Source organism: Cervus elaphus, chromosome 9, assembly GCF_910594005.1.
Source record: "Cervus elaphus chromosome 9, mCerEla1.1, whole genome shotgun sequence".
Taxonomy (NCBI): Eukaryota; Metazoa; Chordata; class Mammalia; order Artiodactyla; family Cervidae; genus Cervus; species Cervus elaphus.
In genome coordinates, this window is record NC_057823.1 from 50,845,020 (window position 1) to 50,867,230 (window position 22,211).

At 34.8% G+C, this 22,211-nt stretch overlaps 1 protein-coding gene across 5 annotated transcripts in view; it reads right to left on the minus strand.

Annotated features, from left to right (window-relative positions):
- Nucleotides 1–22,211, minus strand: part of FAM13B (family with sequence similarity 13 member B) — an 81,928-nt gene that overhangs the window by 41,932 nt on the left and 17,785 nt on the right. For 3 of the 5 annotated variants that reach the window (XM_043912859.1, XM_043912861.1, XM_043912858.1), the window contains exons 5-8: nucleotides 20,745–20,922; nucleotides 20,299–20,440; nucleotides 15,767–15,862; nucleotides 13,679–13,839 (exon numbers count right to left, since the gene is read on the minus strand). In XM_043912859.1, coding sequence (XP_043768794.1) covers nucleotides 13,679–13,839; nucleotides 15,767–15,862; nucleotides 20,299–20,440; nucleotides 20,745–20,922 — 577 coding nt within the window. The remainder of the gene's footprint in view (nucleotides 1–13,678; nucleotides 13,840–15,766; nucleotides 15,863–20,298; nucleotides 20,441–20,744; nucleotides 20,923–22,211) is intronic. The other 2 variants (XM_043912862.1, XM_043912860.1) reach the window with 1 other exon arrangement.

Genomic DNA, 22,211 nt, shown 5'->3' on the forward strand with positions numbered 1-22,211 from the left:
CATTCTTGTCACCATTTAATTTGTGATTTCTGGTGAGCTCCTTCTTTAACTTACAACAAATTCTCAAAAAGTTCTAATTCTCAACTACTCACTCCATCAATCTGTTACTGAAGCCTTGTGCCATGTTTTACTTTTTCATAGGGCTTACATTGCTGTATTTTTCCAAATTCGCCATTGTTAGCCCTCTATTCATCCTCCCAGAAAAATTTTCTTCCTCTTTTTTATTAGATTAGGTTATCAATAGAATACTAGTGCATACGTGCACAATAGACATTTCACAAAGAATCAAATAAAAGATAAATAATCACTCAATACAATATCACTGATCATCAGGGAAATGCAAATCAAAACCACAAAGAGAAACCTCATACCTATCAGTATGGCTATCATCAAAAAGAATACAAATTAATTATCCTTCAATAAAAAATAAAATTAATTTTTTAAAAAAAGAATACACATTAACAAATGTTGGTGAGGATGCGGAGAAAAGGGAACCCAAGTATACTATTAGGGCTTCCCTGGTGGCTCAGTGGTAAAGAATCTGCCTGTCAATGCAGGAGATGTGGGTTCAATCCCTGTGTTGGGAAGATCCCCTGAAGAAGGAAATGGCAACCCACTCGAGTATTCCTGCCTGGGAAATCCCATGGACAAAGGAGCCTGGCAGGATACAGTCTATGAGAATGCAAAAAAGTTGGACACAACTAAGTGACTAAACAACAGCAGCACACTGTTGGTGGGAATGTAAATTTGTGCAGCCACTATGGAAAACAGTATGGAGGCTTCCAAAAAACCTAAAAGTCAAAACTACCTTATGACCCAGAAATTCCACTCCTGGGTACATATCCAAAAAAAAAAAAAAAAAAACCACACTAATTTGAAAAGATACACAAACCCCAATATTCATAATAGCATTATCTACAATTGCCAAGATATGAAAGAAACCTAAAGGTTCATGAACAGATGAATGGATAAAGAAGCTGTGGTACATGTATACATACATACACACATATACGTATAATGGAATCCTACTTAGTCATAAAAAAAGAACAGATTTTGTCATCTGCAGCACATGGATAGATTAGGAGGGCATTATGCTAAGTGAAATAAGTCGTATAAACAAAGAAAAATACTATTATGATATCGCTTATATGTAGAATATAAAAAATAATACAAAAGAATACATATATAAAATAAAAACAGACTCAACAGACATAGAAAACCAACTTATGGTTATGAAAGGGGAAAGGGGGAGAACGGAGGGATAAATTAGGAGTATGGGATTAACAGATACACAACCCTACATATAAAACAGACAAACAACAAGGATTTACTGTATAGCACAGAGAACTGTATTCAATATCCTGTAATAACCAGGAAAAAATCTGGACAAAAATATATATACATATAACTGAACCACTTTGCTGTACACTTGAAACACCATATTATAATCAACTATATGTCAATAAAAAACTTTTTAAAATTTTACTGTATTTGCATATTTTTAAGAAATATCAGCAAATAAAAAATATAAAATGGACTAGGCTACACAGAGTCAATGTATCATTTTTAAACTACTAATGTTCATAAAGATTAGGAAACACAACATGAGAAAGTACATAAATTATGTGTGCAACCATGTTTCAAAAGGCTTATATTTAATAAATGTTTTTATAATTATACACATACACTAATAAAAGATTAAACTAGAATATGGGAGCTTTCTTAATACCCCTTAAACAGGGATGTGATCCATGGACCTCTTATCTATCAGACTCTCCTGAAGTGACAGTGTTACTTTATTGGAGATTTGGACCCTATTCTAGACTTCAAATAACCACAAAACCAAAGTAAATAAGACAGTATAGTACTGGCACAAGAACAGACATATGGAATAGAAACAGACCCATGCCTGATTTAGAACAGAGGTGCCACTATAGAAAGCAGGGGAAAAAATAGTCTTTTCAAAAATGAGTACTGCAATAATGTGGTACCTAGAATGAAAAGGGTAACTTAGCAACTGTCACACATTGCAGACAAATCAATCCCAGGTAGATTTCAGACCTAAACAAGGAAGGTGAAAGATACAGCTTTTACAAGACAGGCGTATATAGCTAGGAAAAGATTTCTTAAACTGGCACAAAGAGCATTAACCACAAGGAAAAGAATGGATAAAGAAGATGTGGTACATGTATACATACATACACACATGTATAATGGAATCCTCCTTAGCCATAAAATAAAGAACAGAATTTTGCCAGAATTTTTTATCTACAATTATAATTGGGAATTATTCATCAGAAGGCACAATATGAGAAGGAAAAGGTATAACACAATGAGAAAAATACATTTACAACACTTATTTTTTAAGGGCTCCTGAAAAGGGCTCCTTTTTCAGTAAGAAAGAAAAGTCAATAAAAAATAGAAAAGATACTTAGCCAGGCACCTCACAAATATGAAAAGGGGATTAATCTTATTAAAATGACAATGAAATACTCAATGTGAAGCAATGGGAATGCTTACACACTGTTAATGAGAATGTGAACTGGAAAAGCACCATGAAAAACAATTCAGCAATAGTTACTCAAGTTTAAAGACAGTAAATGTGCATGCATGTACCAGAAGATGTGTACAACAATGCACATAGCATGTTACTCACAACTGTCAAAAATAAAAATGATCTAATTGCCCAGCAACAGTAAATTGGATCACTGTGGTGTAATCATATAACGGAATACTTTACAGCAATGAAATGAATAAACCACAGTGACATGTGACCACATAGAGAAATCTCTCATAAAATGTTCAGTGAAAGAAGCTGCATCAAGAAAACATATAGAGCAAGATATAATTTTCATGAAGCACCAAAATATATAAAAAAGTGATTGCCATAAAAGTAAGGAGATCATGATTGCACCAGCTACTGGGGTGCTTTCAGTGTTTATTTCCAACTCTAGAATATTTGAATACTTGCTTTTTACTAACCTGTTTTGATATACATTTCTGTACGTATGATTTCTTTCCCAGTTCAAAAAAAGAGCTTTAAGAAAGGAGATTCTAAAAAAAAAAAAAAAAAAAAAAGAAAGGAGATTCTTCAGTTCCTCTCCAAACCTGAGGTAGGACCTAAGAGTTTTTATTTTTAAGAAGCATCAGTGATGATTCTTATCCATAATAACAAATGTAAGAAACACTGGCCAAGAGCTATCTAGCCTCTCAAAAGATTAAACTTTAATCATATTTTCCACCTATCCAAAGAAGTCAAACAGAAAAAAAGTTCTAATGGTCTTAAATTTGGTGGGTAGGCAGAGGATTTGATCTTTCAATTTCCTATCCTTTTTAAATGCTACTGGAATTAAAATGTATGTAAAAATATTCATCAGCAAATCAGAATATTAGAATGAAAGTAAACATTCTTTGGCCCTGAAGAACAGGCTAGGACAATCAAATAAATAGCTATTTTCAGTAGGAACCTTCTCCCTAACAAAAAGCTACAGTAAACAAATCAAACACATAGATTTTGTACTGAATGAGTCAGACAGGCTACAAAGTTGACTGTAAAACTGTTTTCAAAATTCCTGAAGGGCAAAGGACTGATTTAGTTTTCATATTTCAAATAATTTAATTATTCTTTATTTTCAAATTTTTGCCAAGTTCTGTGGGAAATAAAGTACTTATGTACAAACCAAAGCTAACACAAACCTATGGCTAAAAAAGAAAACGATTTTTTGGCTATGCATCTGCAGCAGAATCAAAATAATGTTAGGTAGGTGAATTCAAGAATGGTGAATTCTGATTAATAAAGATACACAAAGAATAAATGCTGACAAATTCAAGGTCAAATTACTTAGGTACTATAGACAGATGACATTAAGACCACTTAAAAATCTTTTCATTAAACCACCAGACAAGGAATATCAGACAAAAAGGACAAACAATAAATCACAAAGGTCACACATATTTGAGGCTACAACTAAGTGTAATGTTGAAGACTGTAGTGATTCCCTGACCTTTTTCTCCCTTCTGCTGTGAACTCTATTTTAAAATCTGTCTAGAATCACAGGACCTTCTTGAGAATATAAAATCAATCTTGCAGCCATTTATTCCAATTACTAATTGTTTGTAATCAAATACAATTATCATAGGGAACTACTATTATTTTAATTTCCCAACTGCAAATACTTAATATTACAAATAATATTTCAATAAAAGTATTGACGCTCTGCTTCAATTAAATCTGATAAAAGATCACTTTACCTGTGTAACAGAGCCTCGCAAGCCATTCTGAACACTGTGGCATATCCTAACAAAAACATCAAGTAAAGCGACTTCAAATACCATCAACGATGGTGATGGGCTTACAAAAACTGCTGAGCAATCAGAGCTGCAGTCTAAACTAAGCAGGCTGCAACATGAGGTCACTACTGACAAGGACCCAATCAATAGTCCACAAATTTTTTCCCAAGTACTATGCAACTCAGTGGGAGGTAGGGAAAGGGGGACAAAATTCTGAATCTGGCTTATTCTATAAAAATATTTAAGCATAACCTACTATAAAGCAGGGGGAAAAGTCTGTTTTCATTAATCACTACTATATCAAGAGCTATAAATTATGACAAATATGACATTGCTAAAACAGATGAATGATAGAGAACTATTATTACTCATTATCCAAATCAGAAAGGCATTAATGGTTAATTTTTACAATTTAAAATTAGGGTGATTTCCAGATAATTTATGCCAGAGCCCCACTAAATGACTATTTCAAAAACTGTAGTTTTGGAAAGTAAACATATAAAACAAAACAAAAGCCACATATTCCTTTCCAATCAACAGCAAAATCTTCTTCACTTTCCCCATCAATTTGGGAATACCCTATACCTATGACAACAGTAAACTAAAAAGATTCCTCACTATTAGAAAGTCAGTAAGTTATAACAACCACAAGTCTTTAAAATGCCAAAGGTATCATTTTCAGGGCAACAGGAAGGAGGAAGAGAACCTGTGTGGTTCTTATTATGCGCTGAAAGTTCAAAAAATGTTTTACTTTAACAATTTATCTTATTCACCCAAAGCATAAATGTTCCACCCAACATTTCTGACACTCCCACCCAAGTACATTTTCTTCCTCTTTTCACTTTTAAGTGGAACCTAGATAGTGAAAATGTGGTGAAATGATTACCAATTGAAATATTCTGCAAACTGCTTATTTACTGGACTTAAAGGAAAAAGTTACTACTACATTTCTTGTGCACCTATAATCAGCTGAAGGGACATTTCTTCAACAACAGAAAAGTGTTAGTTGCTAAGTTGTGTTCAACTTTTGTGACCCCATGGACTGTATTTTGCCAGGCTCCTCTGTCCATGGGATTTCAACATATAAGGTATCCACAGAATGAAGTGCAAACCAGTCTCAAACCCCTCAACCTGGAATTCTTCCTTAACCACTACATCTTCTTTCCTGCATCACACCTAAAATCAAACCATCATAAACTAATGAGCTCACAAAAATGAAGCCCTAGCACCAACAGCACATGCAGGAGAGCATCAAACTTTTTATTCTTTCTAAATTCCAAGTTTTAGCAAGGCATTAAAAGTACAATTTTAAATGAACTTTATAATAATGCCAATTAGCTGGTTTTTTGATTTGCAGTTCTAGAAGCAATATAAATTAAAAGTTAACTAACCTCAAGCCAAAATAAACCTTTACAATACAGTCTAGGAAATAAGACTGTGAAAAGCACAGTGAAAATAAAGAACTCTTTCAACTCTCTATTTTCTCTCTAAATTTTTAAAAGGTAAAGATTCCCCTAACATTTGTATATCTAAATAAAGCCAAGTAGTAGATAAACGTGTGAATATAAAGCAATCATTTTTCATCTATAGATACAACACACTTTAGAAACAAGCTTGGGATTTCCTTGTACTTCATGGGTAAGACTGAGCCTCAGAAGTAACCAAAACTTGTGCTTTTTGTGTAACCTAGGTTCAGTTCAGTTCAGTCGCTCAATCGTGTCCGACTCTTTGCGACCCCATAAATCGCAGCACACCAGGCCTCCCTGTCCATCACCCATACCCTAAATCCCACCATTTTTTCCACTCTGCACTTGGCTCAATCTTAACAAAATATGGCTAGTGGCAAACAATGTATAGAAATAACAGATGCATAAATAAGTCACTCAGTACAATCCATACACAAATATTTAAACCAAGTAGTAGATAATATTTAAACTGGTTCTGTAAGGGTGGTCTGTGAAACCAAAGATCAAAACTGTTTTTTCATAACATTTCACTGTGCTGATACTTGCATGATGATGCAAAATCAATGGCAGAAAAAACTGCTTTGGGTCTTAGCACAAATTCAGGCAAGTGGGACCAAACAAACCATGCCCAGTGCATTCCTCATCATTGCTCAGTTGCAATCTCTTTTTAAAAGGAGCAAGTCCTTGATGAAGTAATACATATTATTAATTATATCTCAGCCCTTGAATATACTTCTTTTTAATATGTGGTGTGACAAATAGGAAGTACACACAAAGCAAATTCTGTTGCACAGCTCGGTACGAGGCTTGTCTTGTCTGAGTTGAGAGTTTAACTTTTAGCATGAAACACTCATTTTTATTGAAAGGCTGACAGATTACAGTTATTCCAACTTGAATATCTGGTAGAAGTTTTCTCAAAAATGAGCAAGACTAACAGAACTATTAAAATTTGGGTTTTCCAGCAAAAATTAGAATTCTGGAAAATTTGTATCATCCACCAGAAGCTTAATAGCATACTAGTACTTAAAGATACTTTTTATATAATCAGTGGTGATATTAAAGAATATATATTTTGACATAATGCAACAAACATATGTATATATATCACTATGTGGAAGCTCTGAATAACTCAGTAAGGCAGTATTTTTCAAAATACCAATATCAATTTAGTACAGTTCAGTCGCTCAGTCGTGTCCAACTCTTTGCAACCCCATGAATCGCAGCACGCCAGGCCTCTCTGTCCATCACAGGGATTTCAGCTGAATTTCTGCTGAAGCCTGGCTTGGAGAATTTTGAGCATTACTTTACTAGCATGTGAGATGAGTGCAATTGTGCATTCTTTGCACAAAAAGGAACATTCTTTGGCATTGCCTTTCTTAGGGATTGGAATGAAAACTGACCTTTTCCAGTCCTATGGCCACTGATGAGTGTTCCCAATTTGCTTGCATACTGAGTGCAGCAGTTTCACAGCATCATCTTTCAGGATTTGAAATAGCTCAACTGGAATTCCATTACCTCCGCTAGCTTTGTTCGTAGTGATACTTTCTAAGGCCCACTTGACTTCACATTCCAGGATGTCTGGCTCTAGGTCAGTGATCACACCATCGTGATTATCTGGGTCATTAAGATCTTTTTTGTACAGTTCTTCTGTGTATTCTTGCCACCTCTTATTAGTATCTTCTGCTTCTGTTAGGTCCATACCATTTCTGTCCTTTATCAAGCCCATCTTTGCATGAAATGTTCCCTTGGTATCTCTAATTTTCTTAAAGAGATCTCTAGTCTTTCCCATTCTGTTGGTTCTCCTCTATTTCTTTGCAATGATCGCTGAGGAAGGCTTTTTTTTATCTCTCCTTGCTATTCTTTGGAACTCTGCATTCAGATGGAAATATCTTTCCTTTTCTCCTTTGCTTTTCGCTTCTCTTCTTTTCACATCTATTTGTAAGGCCTCCTCAGACCAATATACCATATTACAAAATCAAGCATGGCTGAAAGGTTCTCTCAAAGTACAGGAGAGACCAACGGATCAGAGTATGAAAAATTCAGATATGCTTTCGGGTTCCACATTACAAATAACCTTTAAAAAACTTACAACTTACTGAGTTTTGGAGTACTGTCAAAGAAGAATATCCACAATTATCTGAAAAGGCTATAAAAATTCTCTACCTTTTTCCAGCTACCTACTTATATAATGCTAGATTTTCTTCACACACTTCAACCAAAATAGCAGATGTTCAGTTCAGTTCAGTCACTCAGTCGTGTCCAACTCCTTGCAACCCCATGAACCGCAGCACGCCAGGCCTCCCTGTCCATCACCAACTCCCGGAGTCCACCCAAAAGCCATGTCCATTGTGTCGGTGATGCCAACCAACCATCTCATCCTCTGTCGTCCCCTTCTCCTCTGGCCCTCAATTTTTCCCAGCATCAGGGTCTTTTCAAATGAGTCAGCTCTCCACATCAGGTGGCCAAAGTATTGGAGTTTCAGATGGCAACAAATTAAATGCCAAAGAAAATGTGAGAATCTAGCTACCATCTATCAACTTAGACAGGAAAAAAATTTGTAAAAATATAAACAATGCCAGTAAAAAATTTCTCACTAAAGACTTTTGGAAGATTCTGAAAAAGCTACTTTTGATTAAAAAGTTTTATATTAACATGTAATGAGTTCATTACTACTTCAAGAAATTTCTCAGTTTTGGTTCCCAAAAGAGTAAATGCCAATAGCTATAACCCACAGTAACAATTCTTTGTGGTCCACAAACTAAACCAAAAAGTCTGAGAATCAATGACTTAAAACTAACAAAGGAGGAGAAATCTATCAAGCAACAACAACCTGTTAGATCATAAAGAGCTATATTTCAGCTACAAATACTAAGCATCTTTCAAAGTACAACTCAACAAAAAACACATCCAGAAGTTTATGCTGTTTTAATTTATAATATGGTAAATATCCAAAGGGATAAAATCAACATTAACAAAAGTCTTCAGAATCCTTAATAATTTGTAAGACTATAACATCTGAAACCAAAATGTTTAAGAATTGCTCAACTGTCACTTAATGTTTATTTCCCTGAGGTCTCTAACCTATCTTCCCACAGAAATACAAAGTAGGCTACCTAATACTTCCATAAAATATTTGTAAGCTACCTCAGAGGAAAACTCAGAGAAACTTTAATGGGCTTCACTGGTGGTCTACTGGTTAAGAATCCGTCTGTCAATGCAGGGGACACGGGTTTGATCCCTGGTCCAGGAAGATCCCACAAGCCATGGAGCAACTAAGCCCATGGGCCACAACTACTGGACCAGTGCCCTAGAGCCCTCAAACCACTACTACTGAGCCCACGGACCTCAACTACTGAGCCCACATGCCTAGAGTCCATGCTCTGCATAAGAGAAGCCATTGCAATGAGAAGACTACACATCGCAATAAAGAGTAGCCCCTGCTCACAACTAGAGAAAGCCCATGTGCAGCAACAAAGACCCAGCAAAGTCAAAATACATAAATCTTAAGGGGAAAAAAAAGACACAAGACATTAAGTTAGCAAAAGTTCAATCACTAGTTTCATGCAACACAGTATCCATTAATTCCCTAAAATGAATTTATTAAGAGATCCTTATTTTCTAGGTTCTGTGCATTCTAGGATATTTCTTGCCTACCTTTCTTTCATCAAAGGTGAATGTATTTTTGTATATGTATGGCTGTGTCCCTTAGCTGTTCACCTGTAACTATTACAATATTGTTAATCGGCTATCAGTTCAGTTCAGTTCAGTTGCTCAGTCGTATCCAACTCTTTGCAATACCATGAATCGCAGCACGCCAGGCCTCCCTGTCCATCACAAACTCCCGGAGTTTACTCAAACTCATGTCCATCGAGTCGATGATGCCATCCAGCTATCTCATAGCTCTGTTGTCCCCTTCTCCTCCTGTCCCCAATCCCTCCCAGCATCAGGGTCTTTTCCAATGAGTCAACTTTTCACATGAGGTGGCCAAAGTACTGGAGTTTCAGCTTCAGCATCAGTCCTTCCAATGAACACCCAGGACTGATCTCCTTTAGGATGGACTGGTTGGATCTCCTTGCAGTCCAAGGGAATCTCAAGAGTCTTCTCCAACACCACAGTTCAAAGGCATCAATTTTTCAGCGCTCAGCTTTCTTTATAGTCCAACTCTCACATCCATACATGACTACGGGAAAAACCATAGCCTTGACTAGACGGACCTTTGTTGGCAAAGTAACATCTCTGCTTTTTTTTTTTTTTTACGTCTCTGCTTTTTAATATGCTGTCTAGGTTGGTCATAACTTTCCTTCCAAGGAGTAAGTGTCTTTTAATTTCATGGCTGCAATCACCATCTGCAGTGATTTTGAAGGCCCCCAAAATAAAGTCTGACACTGCTTCCACTGTTTCCCCATCTATTTCCCATGAAGTGATGGGACCAGATGCCATGATCTTAGTTTTCTGAATGTTGAGCTTTAAGCCAACTTTCTCACTCTCCTCTTTCACTTTCATCAAGAGGCTCTTTAGTTCTTCGCTTTCTGCCATAAGGGTGGTGTCATCTGCATATCTGAGGTAATTGATATTTCTCCCAGCAATCTTGATTCCAGCTTGTGGTCATTCAGTTCAGCATTTCTCATGATGTACTCTGCATATAAGTTAAATAAGCAGGGTGACAATATACAGCCTTGATGTACTCCTATTCCTATTTGGAACCAGTCTGTTGGTCCATGTCCAGTTCTAACTGTTGCTTCCTGACCTGTATACAGGTTTCTCAAGAGGCAGGTCAGGTGGTCTGGTATTCCCATCTCTTTCAGAATTTTCCACAGTTTATTGTGACCCACACAGTCAAAGGCTTTGGCATAGTCAATAAAGCAGAAATAGATGTTTTTCTGGAACTCTCTTGCTTTTTCGATGATCCAGTGGATGCTGGCAATTTGATCTCTGGTTCTTCTGCCTTTTCTAAAACCAGCTTGAACATCTGAAAGTTCACAGTTCACGTATTGCTGAAGCCTGGCTTAGAGAATTTTGAGCATTACTGTACTAGTGTGTGAGATGAGTGCAATTGTGCGGTAGTTTGAGCATTCTTTGAGATTGCCTTTCTTTGGGATTGGAATGAAAACTGACTATACTCCAATACAAAACTAAAAAAAAAAAATTTTTTAAGGTGAATGTATTCTTTGCCTTTATGCACTCAATCAGCCAAAACTAAAATATTAATGTATAAATATTAACTGAAATTTATAGAGATTAGCACTAAATCTACACATCTATTTGTGTTGCCTGATACCCCTAACCCTTTCTTTTGGTATTAGCCCCATTTTTCTGTGGCAAACTAGTTCTTCCCTCCATCCAGTGCTCTTGATACATGAATAAATTACAATTGACTCACCTCTACCCTGGTTGGGGAATGGACACATGATCCAATTTATGTCAGATCCTCTCCCCTGCCACCTGACAGGAATCTGATCTTAAGCAGAATGATAGATCGAAGGAAGTAGTTTGAAATCTCACAGCAACAGCCACATGCTGAAGAGATTCTTCCATGATCCTTTTATACTAAATTCGCTAGAGCTCTCATGTTCTTCTCTCTGCTTTTCCTTTCAAATCTGGTACCTATCCAGCATTCGTCTATTAAATTATCTTTCTTTCCATTAGCCAAGATCCGTTTCTATGACTTTCAATTAAGGAATCCTGACTATCCTCAAATCTCCAATGACTCCATCTAAAAATGGCTGTGTTGGAGGGAAGGAGGATCCTCTACAAAGCTAGACAGATGATCCAAAAAAAAGAAACTATTAGCAGCATGCATTTCAAACAATATTTAACCTTGCTGGTAAACAAATAATATATCTAATGAATTTACCTCTCTAAATGAGCACTATCTGAAAGAAATTTTTACAGTGATAGAACTGCTGCTCTATATCTGCACTGTCCATTATGGTAGCCACTCATCACATATGGCTACTGAGCACTTGAAATGTGACTAGCACAACCGTGGAGATTTTTTTCAATTTTATTTGTTTTAAGTTTAAATTTAAATAGCCACATGGAGCCAGTGGTTACATTATTGGAGAGCATAACTCTAAGAAAATAAAGAACACCAGTCTAAATCTATTGTTTTCAGGTGCTCAGGAAAATACTGCGAACAGTAATGAAAACTGAGACAAGTATTTTAAACAGTCTGGAAATACCTATCAATAGTCACAGAAAAATTTTCTCTTTCAGCCTAACGAATTTTCCAAATTTATTTAGAAAAAGTCAAAAGAAGGAGAAAAAGACCTAAGAACAAAAGCTGTAGAGTAAGCTGGAATAACTCAAAGATCAGAAAAAAGAAAGTAAACACATAATTAAGGCATAGCTATATACTTTTAACATATAGCTTATAAGTATTTTCATATATATCTAACATAGAATTAAGAATATCATGTAAAAAGAAAAGTACAAACAAAAAACTATACCAGGGGCAAAAAGGTGAAATGGAGGAGAAAATGGCAACCTACTCCAGTATTCTTGCCTGAGAAATTCCAAATTCCAAGGACAGAGGAGCTTGGAGGGCTACAGTCCATGGGGTCTTAAGAGTTGGACACGACTTAGCAACTAAACCACCACCAAAAAGGTGAATAAACATGTTAATATACCAAAATTATCTTCATGTCTGAAGAAACTGTAACTAATATAAAAATATAGAGTCCCAAAGAGAAATTTAATAGTGGTATTTAGAAGTATGGGCTTCCATGGTGGCTCAGTGGTAAAGAATCCGCCTATAATGAAGGAGACGTGGGCTCTATCCCTGGGTTGGAAAGATCCCCTAGAGAAGGAAATGGCAACCTGCTCCAGTATTCTTGCCTGAGAAATATCATAGACAGAGGAGCCTGACGGGCTACAGTCTATGGAATCATAAGAGTCAAACATGACCTAGCAACTAAACAAAACTATAGAAGTATACACTTTAAACTACTTTATAATTTTTCTAGATGACACTGAATAGTTCTTCCCTTAAATTACTAGTTATTTTTTAAATGATATTCTGTTTCTGTTAAATTATTATTTAACTGAATTAATAATTATTTAATTAATAATTATTTAATCAAATTATTATTTTTTCTACTTTTTTAATCACTATTTTATTGAACACAAATTTAATGAAAAATATCTAGTGGCCTAAACAAGTAACCGTCCCCCTAACTAGTAAACCATGGAGCTTTACCGAGAACTAGGACAGAATTTAGCAAACCTAGAGTTGAGCTCTCATGTTCTTCTCTCTGCTTTTCCTTTCAAATCTGGTACCTAGCCAGCATTCGTCTATTAAATTATCTTTCTTTCCATTAGCCATATGGGATAGCTTAATAAATGTTTTTCATTTGAAAATATTTTGTTGGTTTTCCTTCTCAGAATTTAGCAAACCTAGAGCTATGTATGGGGCATTCTTGAGTTCTCTAATGCTTCCTAAATAGTGTGTTCAATGGTCTACCTGTGTGCTATGACAGTGCCTCCAGCCTACCATCTTTAATAGCACTTTATACATGAAAGGATTAGAAAGCACCATCTTAAAGGATCACAGAGTCCTCTCCTTAAAGCCTAATTCAATCTAGTGCCTAGGAGCTGGAAATATAGTCAACTCAACCACTATATGTTTCTCTAGCAATTCTACTTTCAAAGGTGCTGAAATTTTACCCAACCCAACTAATACACTAATAATACAAAAACCAATAAACTTTAAGAGAAAATAAACATAAGAGGTTATTTCTTTAGGAGGTGTTAATAGCTGAAAACTCCTTAACCAGTTTACTTCTTTAAAATTTTCTTATTGTTCTTTTTCACATACAAACTAATCTTTCATATATCATTATAATCTGTGTAATTTAGTGCTTGAGTGAATTTACATCTAGAATGAAGTGCTCAAAAACTAGTCCTTTCAAATGAAATACTACCTTGTTGATGCTGTAACACTATTTGGTTCCAGGATGTTTTCAGTCATCCTTAATTGTACCACCTCTGGCATGTCATCTGATTTTCCTGCACCCTCTTCTGGTAGTTCTTCTATATGTTCCAGCTTTTCATCTTCCTCTTCTTCCTCAGAAAGTTCATTAACCTATATAAATAAGAGGAAACCAAGAAATAAAATTTAATGAAATTGTTAACTGATACCATCTAAAACATACTATTCTAAGAAAAATTTAAATACAACTCATTTTCCACTCCATTTCCTAAGACCAATTTCCCTTACAAAGTATCTGCCAACTTCTCCACCTTAGAGTAAAATTTCAAACCAAACATAATACTTTAAAGCAGAAGGTAATGATTATATTAGTATATCACTAGGAATATGAATAAGACTGCAAACTACGAAAAAGCATGCACACTACAGTTAATTAACATTTAAAAAGCTTCATTTCCTAATCAATCAGATTTGTAAATCTAAGAGCTACAACAAAGACTTCAATTGACCTCTCCAATTTCCAAGTGCACTGAACAAGTGATTTTAATACAGAATAAGTGTGGGGGAAAAAAAGGCACAGAAATTTTGCCTTAAGGTCTTAACTATGTTTTAGAAAATGACGGCTAACTTCTAAATGATTCAGACTCAACTCTTCATGCAGAAACTGGACCTTACAACAAGGAAGAACTCACTTATTTTTACCATGAAGCACAACTCAAGGTTATAATTCTCTTTCTGGCAGGGACTATAAAACATTTTCTATTATCAAATTGGCTACATAAGTAAATAATCATTCTAATTAAAAAGACACAAATATCTGAGAAGGAAAACCAACAAAATATTTTCAAATGAAAAACATTTATTAAGCTATCCCATAGAATAAACTAGCCATAAAGTCATAACATTTTTTATAAACTAATACTAGTCATTAAAAACATTAAACAGTAAACATAAATAGTTATGTCCATTCTAGCCAAATGGGCTGACAATACCTAGAATACATTTACTGCTACATATAACACTGGTGGTTTTCCTGACAGGCAAATACAACAATTGCTACCAGACTCTCAGAAACGAAAACCTGAATCAGAGGAAAGGTAATTATACTTCGATACACTACCAACTCCTAATCAACAAGTACTGAAAATCATTGGCCTAAGTGGTAATTGGAGGAGGGCATGGCAACCCACTCCAGTATTCTTGCCTGGAGAATCCCTTGAACAAAGGAGCCTGGTGGGCTACAGTCCATGGGGTCGCAAAGAGTCAGACACGACTGAGCGACTCACACACACACAGAAGTGATTAACTGAGAAGTCAGATTTATACACAAAGGTGAAAATTTCAAATGACAGGTCAGTTTTTAAACTGGATGAAATGGAAAGTTAACACTCTTTCTTTATCTATGTATTTAACAAATTACTTAAAATCAAGAATGTATTTAATTAATATCTACTTGATAATCCAAGGAAGAAAAAAACTGACAAGAAAATACTATTCTCAGGTTTGAGTACAAGAGTAGAAGACTGAAAATAAAAAAGTAAGGTGACTATTTAAACTGAGAATAGGTAACTATTCAGTACACACATTTTTGGTTCAGAAGTACTGCAATTTTAATATGTTACATCACCGGTTTTAAAATCAGTTTGTCTACAGTCAATAGCTCTTTCCATTAAAACTTTACCCTCAATTATAATGAATATATATTTGATTCAATAAGCTTCATATAATTAATAGATATTTCCTAATATTTTCACCAGTAACCATCAACTAAGATAGGACACGAACACAATCTATTGCCTGTGGGTTTTTCTTCTCACTCCCCCACCCCTCACCCAAGGCCTTCTAGTGGAATTTCCTGCAGTAAGAATTCACCAAATTGGTTTGGGTAAGAGTAAAAATTAGATAAAAATGTTCCATCACCCCACAACTTAGCTTCAAAAGTTCTTCTTGATCCTCTTCTTATTAACTTATCACCTTCTGCTTATCAATACTCTATTCTGTTCACAAGTTATTCTGAATCTGCCCTATACAGGCAACTGACTCAACTTATCACTTATGGAAAACCCTCAGCCATACTTACATCTCTTCCTTCTTTGACTGCTGTAATTCCCTTCTCTAGGACCTCGTGAAATGCCTGCTCTCCAGACTCCAGCTTGTGGAGAACGCTGCTACCTGCCTTCTCAAATGTATAAAGAAACATAATTATCACCTACATCTTCAAACCACTCTACTGGATTTGCAATCATTTAAGGATCCCATACAAAGAATCTGTTCTCTGACTCTGGGTCATTACTCAAACACTCCCTATTCAACATCTCCAATCAGATGAGACCTCTCATACTATTAAAAAAAAAACATCTACTACCTTGAAAAGGACCTAATGGCCAAATACTTGCATTAATGGGATGAAACTCTAAAAGTAGAGTGCTAAATAAGCTTTGCTTTCCTCAAGTATCAAAATCAGGGGGAAAATCCATGCACTGCCAGGAGAGGTCAGGTCTGCCCACCTCTTTATGTATGTGGATAATAAATTAGCAGCATTTAAGTTATAACAACTTTAAAATGCAACCAAATGGTGCTGAGTTTGAGGACCTGTTTATTGAGCATATTCTGTTCAATATGCTAATATCCTCTTTTCTATTCACAGTCAAATCTGTAGAATTCAACATTATTTCCAGGTGTTAATTGACCACAACTATTTAATGTAAAGCGTAATATATTTTGAGACAGTTTTTATAGTGCTTAAAAAATAGAAATATAAATGTAATATATGTGAGCTATGAATATATTTCAGTTTACATAAGAAAGCTGCAGGATAACAGAAATATCAGAGAATTACACAATGTAAAACATAATCAAGATACAACCTGCAGACTTTAGAAGAGTCAAGATATAAACATGAGATCAAACTGGCATCATCAGTTTCTTATAAGTCAAATCATCTCAGAAAAGTAGAAAATGAGTAACACAAATGTATGTATGTTGTTTCATTTTCAGCAGCCATTAACTTTATTTTAAAAAAATTAACTGCTGAACTACAATGAAAAGAAAGGTGGCACACAGAATCCCCCAAAGATGAGAGTTCATAGGGGTATCAAAAAGCATTAAACATTTAAGGCATATATATTTACTTGTTCTCTTCTTGACATTTTTTTTTCAGCAAAAATAATTTTGAACAGCTGTGTCAGTTCTTTATTTTAATCAAGTTTCTTAAGTCACATACTGTATAGTTAGAAACCTTCAAAAAAATATGCCAAAAGTTCCATGGAGCACCGTTTCAGGCTACAAATTCTACTGACTTATCTCACAAATACATATATAACATATATATATATATATGTATTCAGCCTCAGTTTATACATGGTAAATTATAATTTGACATCTGTTACTGTTTTCCTAACAGTTTCTGATACTCGAAAAGAGAGAGGAGAGGAAGAAAGGAAAGGAAGGAAGAAGAAAAAGAGGGAAGGAAGAAGAAAAAGAGGGAAGGAAAGTCAGATAATGGTAAAAATGGTTACATGAAGAAAATATAAAAAACTTAAGGAACCAACCTATGGCTAACTAATCAATGACAAATGAGACAAGACTGAACAATGGAGAAAAGGCAAACTCTCCAATAAGTGGTGTTGAGAAAACCAGACAGCTACATGTAAAAGAATGAAATTAGAACATTCTCTAACACCACACACAAAAATAAACTCAAAATGGATTAAAGACCTAAATATAAGACTTGGATACTATAAAACTCTTAGAGGAAGGCATAGGCAGAACACTCTCTGACACATATTGTAGCAATCTCTTTTTGGCTTCATTTCTGAGAGTAAAAAGAAAAATAAATGAGACCTAATTAAACTTACCATAAACAAAACAAAAAGACAACCTACAGAATGGGGGGAAAAATACTTACAACCAGTGCAACTCACAAGGGATTAATTTCCAAACTATACAAATAGCTCATACAGTACAAAAAAAAAAAAAAATGGGCAGAAGATCTAAACAGACATTTCTCCAAAGAGGAAAAATAAAATAAAATAATAAAAAAAATTTTTTAATTAAAAAACAAAGAGGACATATGGATGGCCAAAAGGCACATGAAAAACTGTTCAACATCACTAATTATTAGAGAAATGCAAATCAAAACCACAATGAGGTATTAACCTCACGCCAGTCAGACTGGTCAGTATCAAAAAGTCTACAAAAAATAAATGCTGGAGAGGGTGTGGAGAAAAAGCAGCCCTCCTAAACTCTTGGTGGGAATGTAAAATTGGTGCAGCCACTATGGAAAACAGAATGGAGGTTCCTTACAAAACTAAAAATAGAGTCGCATATGATCCAGCAGTCCCACTCTTGGGCATGTATCTGAAAAAGACAAAAACTCTAATTTGAAAAAATACACGCACCCCAGTGTTCCCAGCAGCACTATTTAAAACAGCCAAAATATGGAAGCAATCTAAATGTTCACTGACAGATGAATGGATAAAGAAGATGTGATTGACACATATATATACATGTGACTGATACATACACACACACAATGAATATTACTCAGCCATTAAAAAGAATGAAATAATACCATTTGCAGCAAGATGGGTGGACTTAAAGATTATCACACTAAGTGAAGTAAGCCAGAAAGAGAAAGACAAATATCATGTGATATCGCTTATATGTGGAATCTTAAAAAAAATAGATATTTATAAAACAGATCCACAGAAACAGAAAACAAACTTATGGTTACCAAAGGTAGGAGGTGGGGCAGGATACATTAGGAGTTTGGGACAATTGTGCACCACTACTATATAGCACAGGAAACTATACTCAATACTTCGTAATGATTTATAAGAGAAAAGAAAAGAACCTGAAAAAGGATAACGACATAACTGAATGTATAACATGTATAACTGAATCACTACATTGTACATCCGAAACTAACACAATGTTGTAAATTAACTAAACTTCATTTAAAAACACAAAACAAACAAACCTAAGGAAAGTATAATTCCCAATTATTAAAAAGACTTATCCATAATAGTTCACAACGGTACAGAAATCCTTTTAAATAAAAGCCTGGCTACCTAGGAAATAAAACTCCTAACTCACATAATAAAAGCCAACACCTATAAGAATGGATGAAAATCTGTATGATAAACAGAAGGGGAGTAATCCATTGTCCATCAATAAACAGCATAACCATAATAATTTATCATCTAAACTTGGGATACATTTGAAAGTGAAAAGGGGAGCTAGTAAAATAACAATAAATTTTTATTTATTATTTTATTATATTATTTTATTTTATTATATTTTTTATTATTTCTTTCTAACAATTACATTAGAAAGCAGATATAAACTATGACACCTCTGAGAAAACTGGCATGTGCTATCATCATTTCAAGTGGATACAGAGACTATGATTCAGATAAATTATATGTTTCATTCATACAACAGAGAACTTACACAGATTTTTTTTTTTTTACACAGATTTTTTTTTAAAAAAAGTCTACGCTCTTTACATTCCAAAAAAAGATCTCCAAGATACATTGTCAAATGATTAAAAAAGAACAATGTGTAGAATAGTATGTAAAGTATGCTACTTTCCTATTAAAAATACTAAGAAGAAATATTTACTTACATCTGCATAAAGAAATTCTGGAAAAACACATTAAAAAACCAATGAGAGGGAAAGGATGGGCACAGGTAAGAATGGGACATTTTACTATATATTTTACCTTACTTATTTTTAACCAGGTAGATTATTAGTTATTTTTAAAAAGGTAGCAGCCCCACCCCACACTCAAAATATAAATAACATTATAGGTTTTAATATAAAAGTTTGCTTGACAATCATTTCACTTAAGTATACAAGAAAAACTTCCAGACAGACCTAAAGCATGAATTCTAAACCTGAGAAGTCTGGATTAATGTGGCTTTACAGTCAATAACAATTACTCAGAATCAATATTCTCACTTCATAAAGAAGAAATGAATGAGGACCCTTTTATAGTCTCAACCATTAAGGCATAACAGTAACAATAAAATATACTGTTGAGAAATGGGTTTTAACATTCAAGAGCCACAAAATTTAAAACATCTGCAACCTAAACCATTACTCTCCTGATGCTTCCCTAATGGGAATTAATATGATAATGGTTACACTGCTGCACTGACTTGCTACTTCAATCAAAAAAACATTTTTAAAAGTCTGTGTCAACTTTACATACCACCTCTCCCTCTACCTTCTAATTCTCAACCTTTGCCTACATTCCTCTATGCTAGCAATTTCTTTGCAAAAACAAAAACACACTACTCTTACAAAATAAACAATGCTTAATTTAACAAAAGAAAAACACAAGAAAATCCACAAAAGCTCTAGCATATCTCTGGTTTCGATTCCTTTTCCATATTACCCAAATGACAAGAAAGTTGTTCAGAAAAAAAATCACATTCATATACTACATGGAAATATCACCTATGATAATGTATAATAACCAAGAAAATTACTTCCAGTTTAGTACTTCAAAATTCCACATACGTTTGGGCCAAGCCCTTAAGAGCATATTCTTTACCAAGTGAAAAAAAACCTCCCCCCAAGTAGAATATTTAAAATATTCTCACCTGTTCAGTAATTGAACTCAAATCATTAGATGAAAAATCTTCCTCTTCATTCTCAAAAAACTCATAGTAATTTTCCAGAAGTCCAGCCATTATCCTGCTTACTATTTCTTGTTCTTTCAGATCTTCCACATCTGTGTAAACACTAAGAATGAAAGTCCAAATTGAATTCAGAGTCCTTATATCCATCACAGACAAAGTCTGAAAAAACCAATGAGTCACTTTATAGACCTGAGTGATTTATGCCACCATTCTGTGCCTCAGTTTTCCCATCTGTAAAGTCAACCTAATTTGTACCTTGTTCACAGAAATGCTGGGAGGATTAATCAGATCTACTATAAAAAATAATGGTTCATCAAGCAACCTATGACCCTGGGGAGACAGTATAATGATTCTATTTCACAAATATAATGTTTTTTAATCAAACAAAAATTTGTGAAAAAACTTACTGGAAGACATCTGGACCAAAGACAGCAGCCAAAGAGTTTGCCGACCAAATTTCTTCATGATGTGATGCTACATTGGCTAAAAATCTACACAGGAACTTTAACAAACTGTAATTAACAGGTGGAAGCTGTTGCAAGAGGAACCTCAACTTTCTTCCAAATTCATCTTCATTATTATAATCTATAAAACATAATGACAGGGTTTTTTCTTAATGAAGTAAAAGCAAAGCTCAGATATTCTGCCAGATTCACATTACCCCACCTACATCATCAGTTTACTATAACAATTCAAAACCTCTTCACTTCCTCCACTAGAGGCCAAATGCCTTAGGGCTTTGCATTTCACTTATTAAGTGGAAGAACTGGAGAAGGAATGCAACCCCTCAACTGTTGGAGGATGTTTTCTTCATCTATTATTCACTGGCTCCAATCCTAGAGCTTATTTTTTTTAATTCTCAACATACTGTCTTTTGCATGACTGTACATGTGTTTCCAAATTAGTGCCAACTCTAAGAAGTCAAAATGTACTCGTCAATACCAGTCAATACCAACCACTAGTAAGCAAAAATGAGAAGCAATTTAACCAGCTAACAGTATCAGAATGAAAGAAAAAACAAGGAAGAAACAGTAAAAAACAGACTTTCTTCTTTTAACATTCTGAAAAGGACAATTAAATTCAGCAGTATCAACAGAACTATCAATACATTAAGATATGCATTCCAGGACTTCCCTGGCAATCCAGTGGTTAAGGCTCTAGGCTTCCAATGCAGGGGGTTCGATCTCTGGTCAGGGAACTAAGATCCTACATGCTGCATGATGGAGCAAAAAAAAAAACAAAAAAACCCAAATTCCTCTTCTCGGTTTACCAAGTGACTTTTCAACTACCAGAAGACAGGTCCTGTGTTTAGGTCAATGAGTTTTCATTAACAGAAATTAGGTCTGTATCAACCCACTGACTGGTGAGGGTCCCAAAGAGGAGAAGCAATTTCTCAGAGGTACCTCAAAATGAAGTAGTTAATTGCTCTAATAGGGAAAATTAACCCAATTATCTTTCATTCTGTATTTTCCTTGAGGTTCTTAAAATTAATTTAAAAATAATTATTGGGGAAAAATTATTGGTAAAATGTTCTGACCATGATATTGGTCATCTCTACAAAATAACGCAACTCTAAGAAGTTAACAGAAACGGCTATGGTCACATGAGTTTTACTTAAAATTTAAAATGCAACCAATAACAATTCTTCTACATTTCATAATATTATCAACTGCCCAGGTACTCTGTCTTTATAATTGGTTGGGACAGTCCCTGAATGAATGTTTTTTTGAATTTCTGTTGACTATGAAAGTGTGAAAGTGTTAGTCTGTTAGTCGCTCAGTTGTGTCTAACTCTGCAACTCCATAGACTGCAGCCTGCCAGGCTCCTCTGTCCATGGAATTCTCCAGGCAAGAATACCACAGTGGGCAGCCATT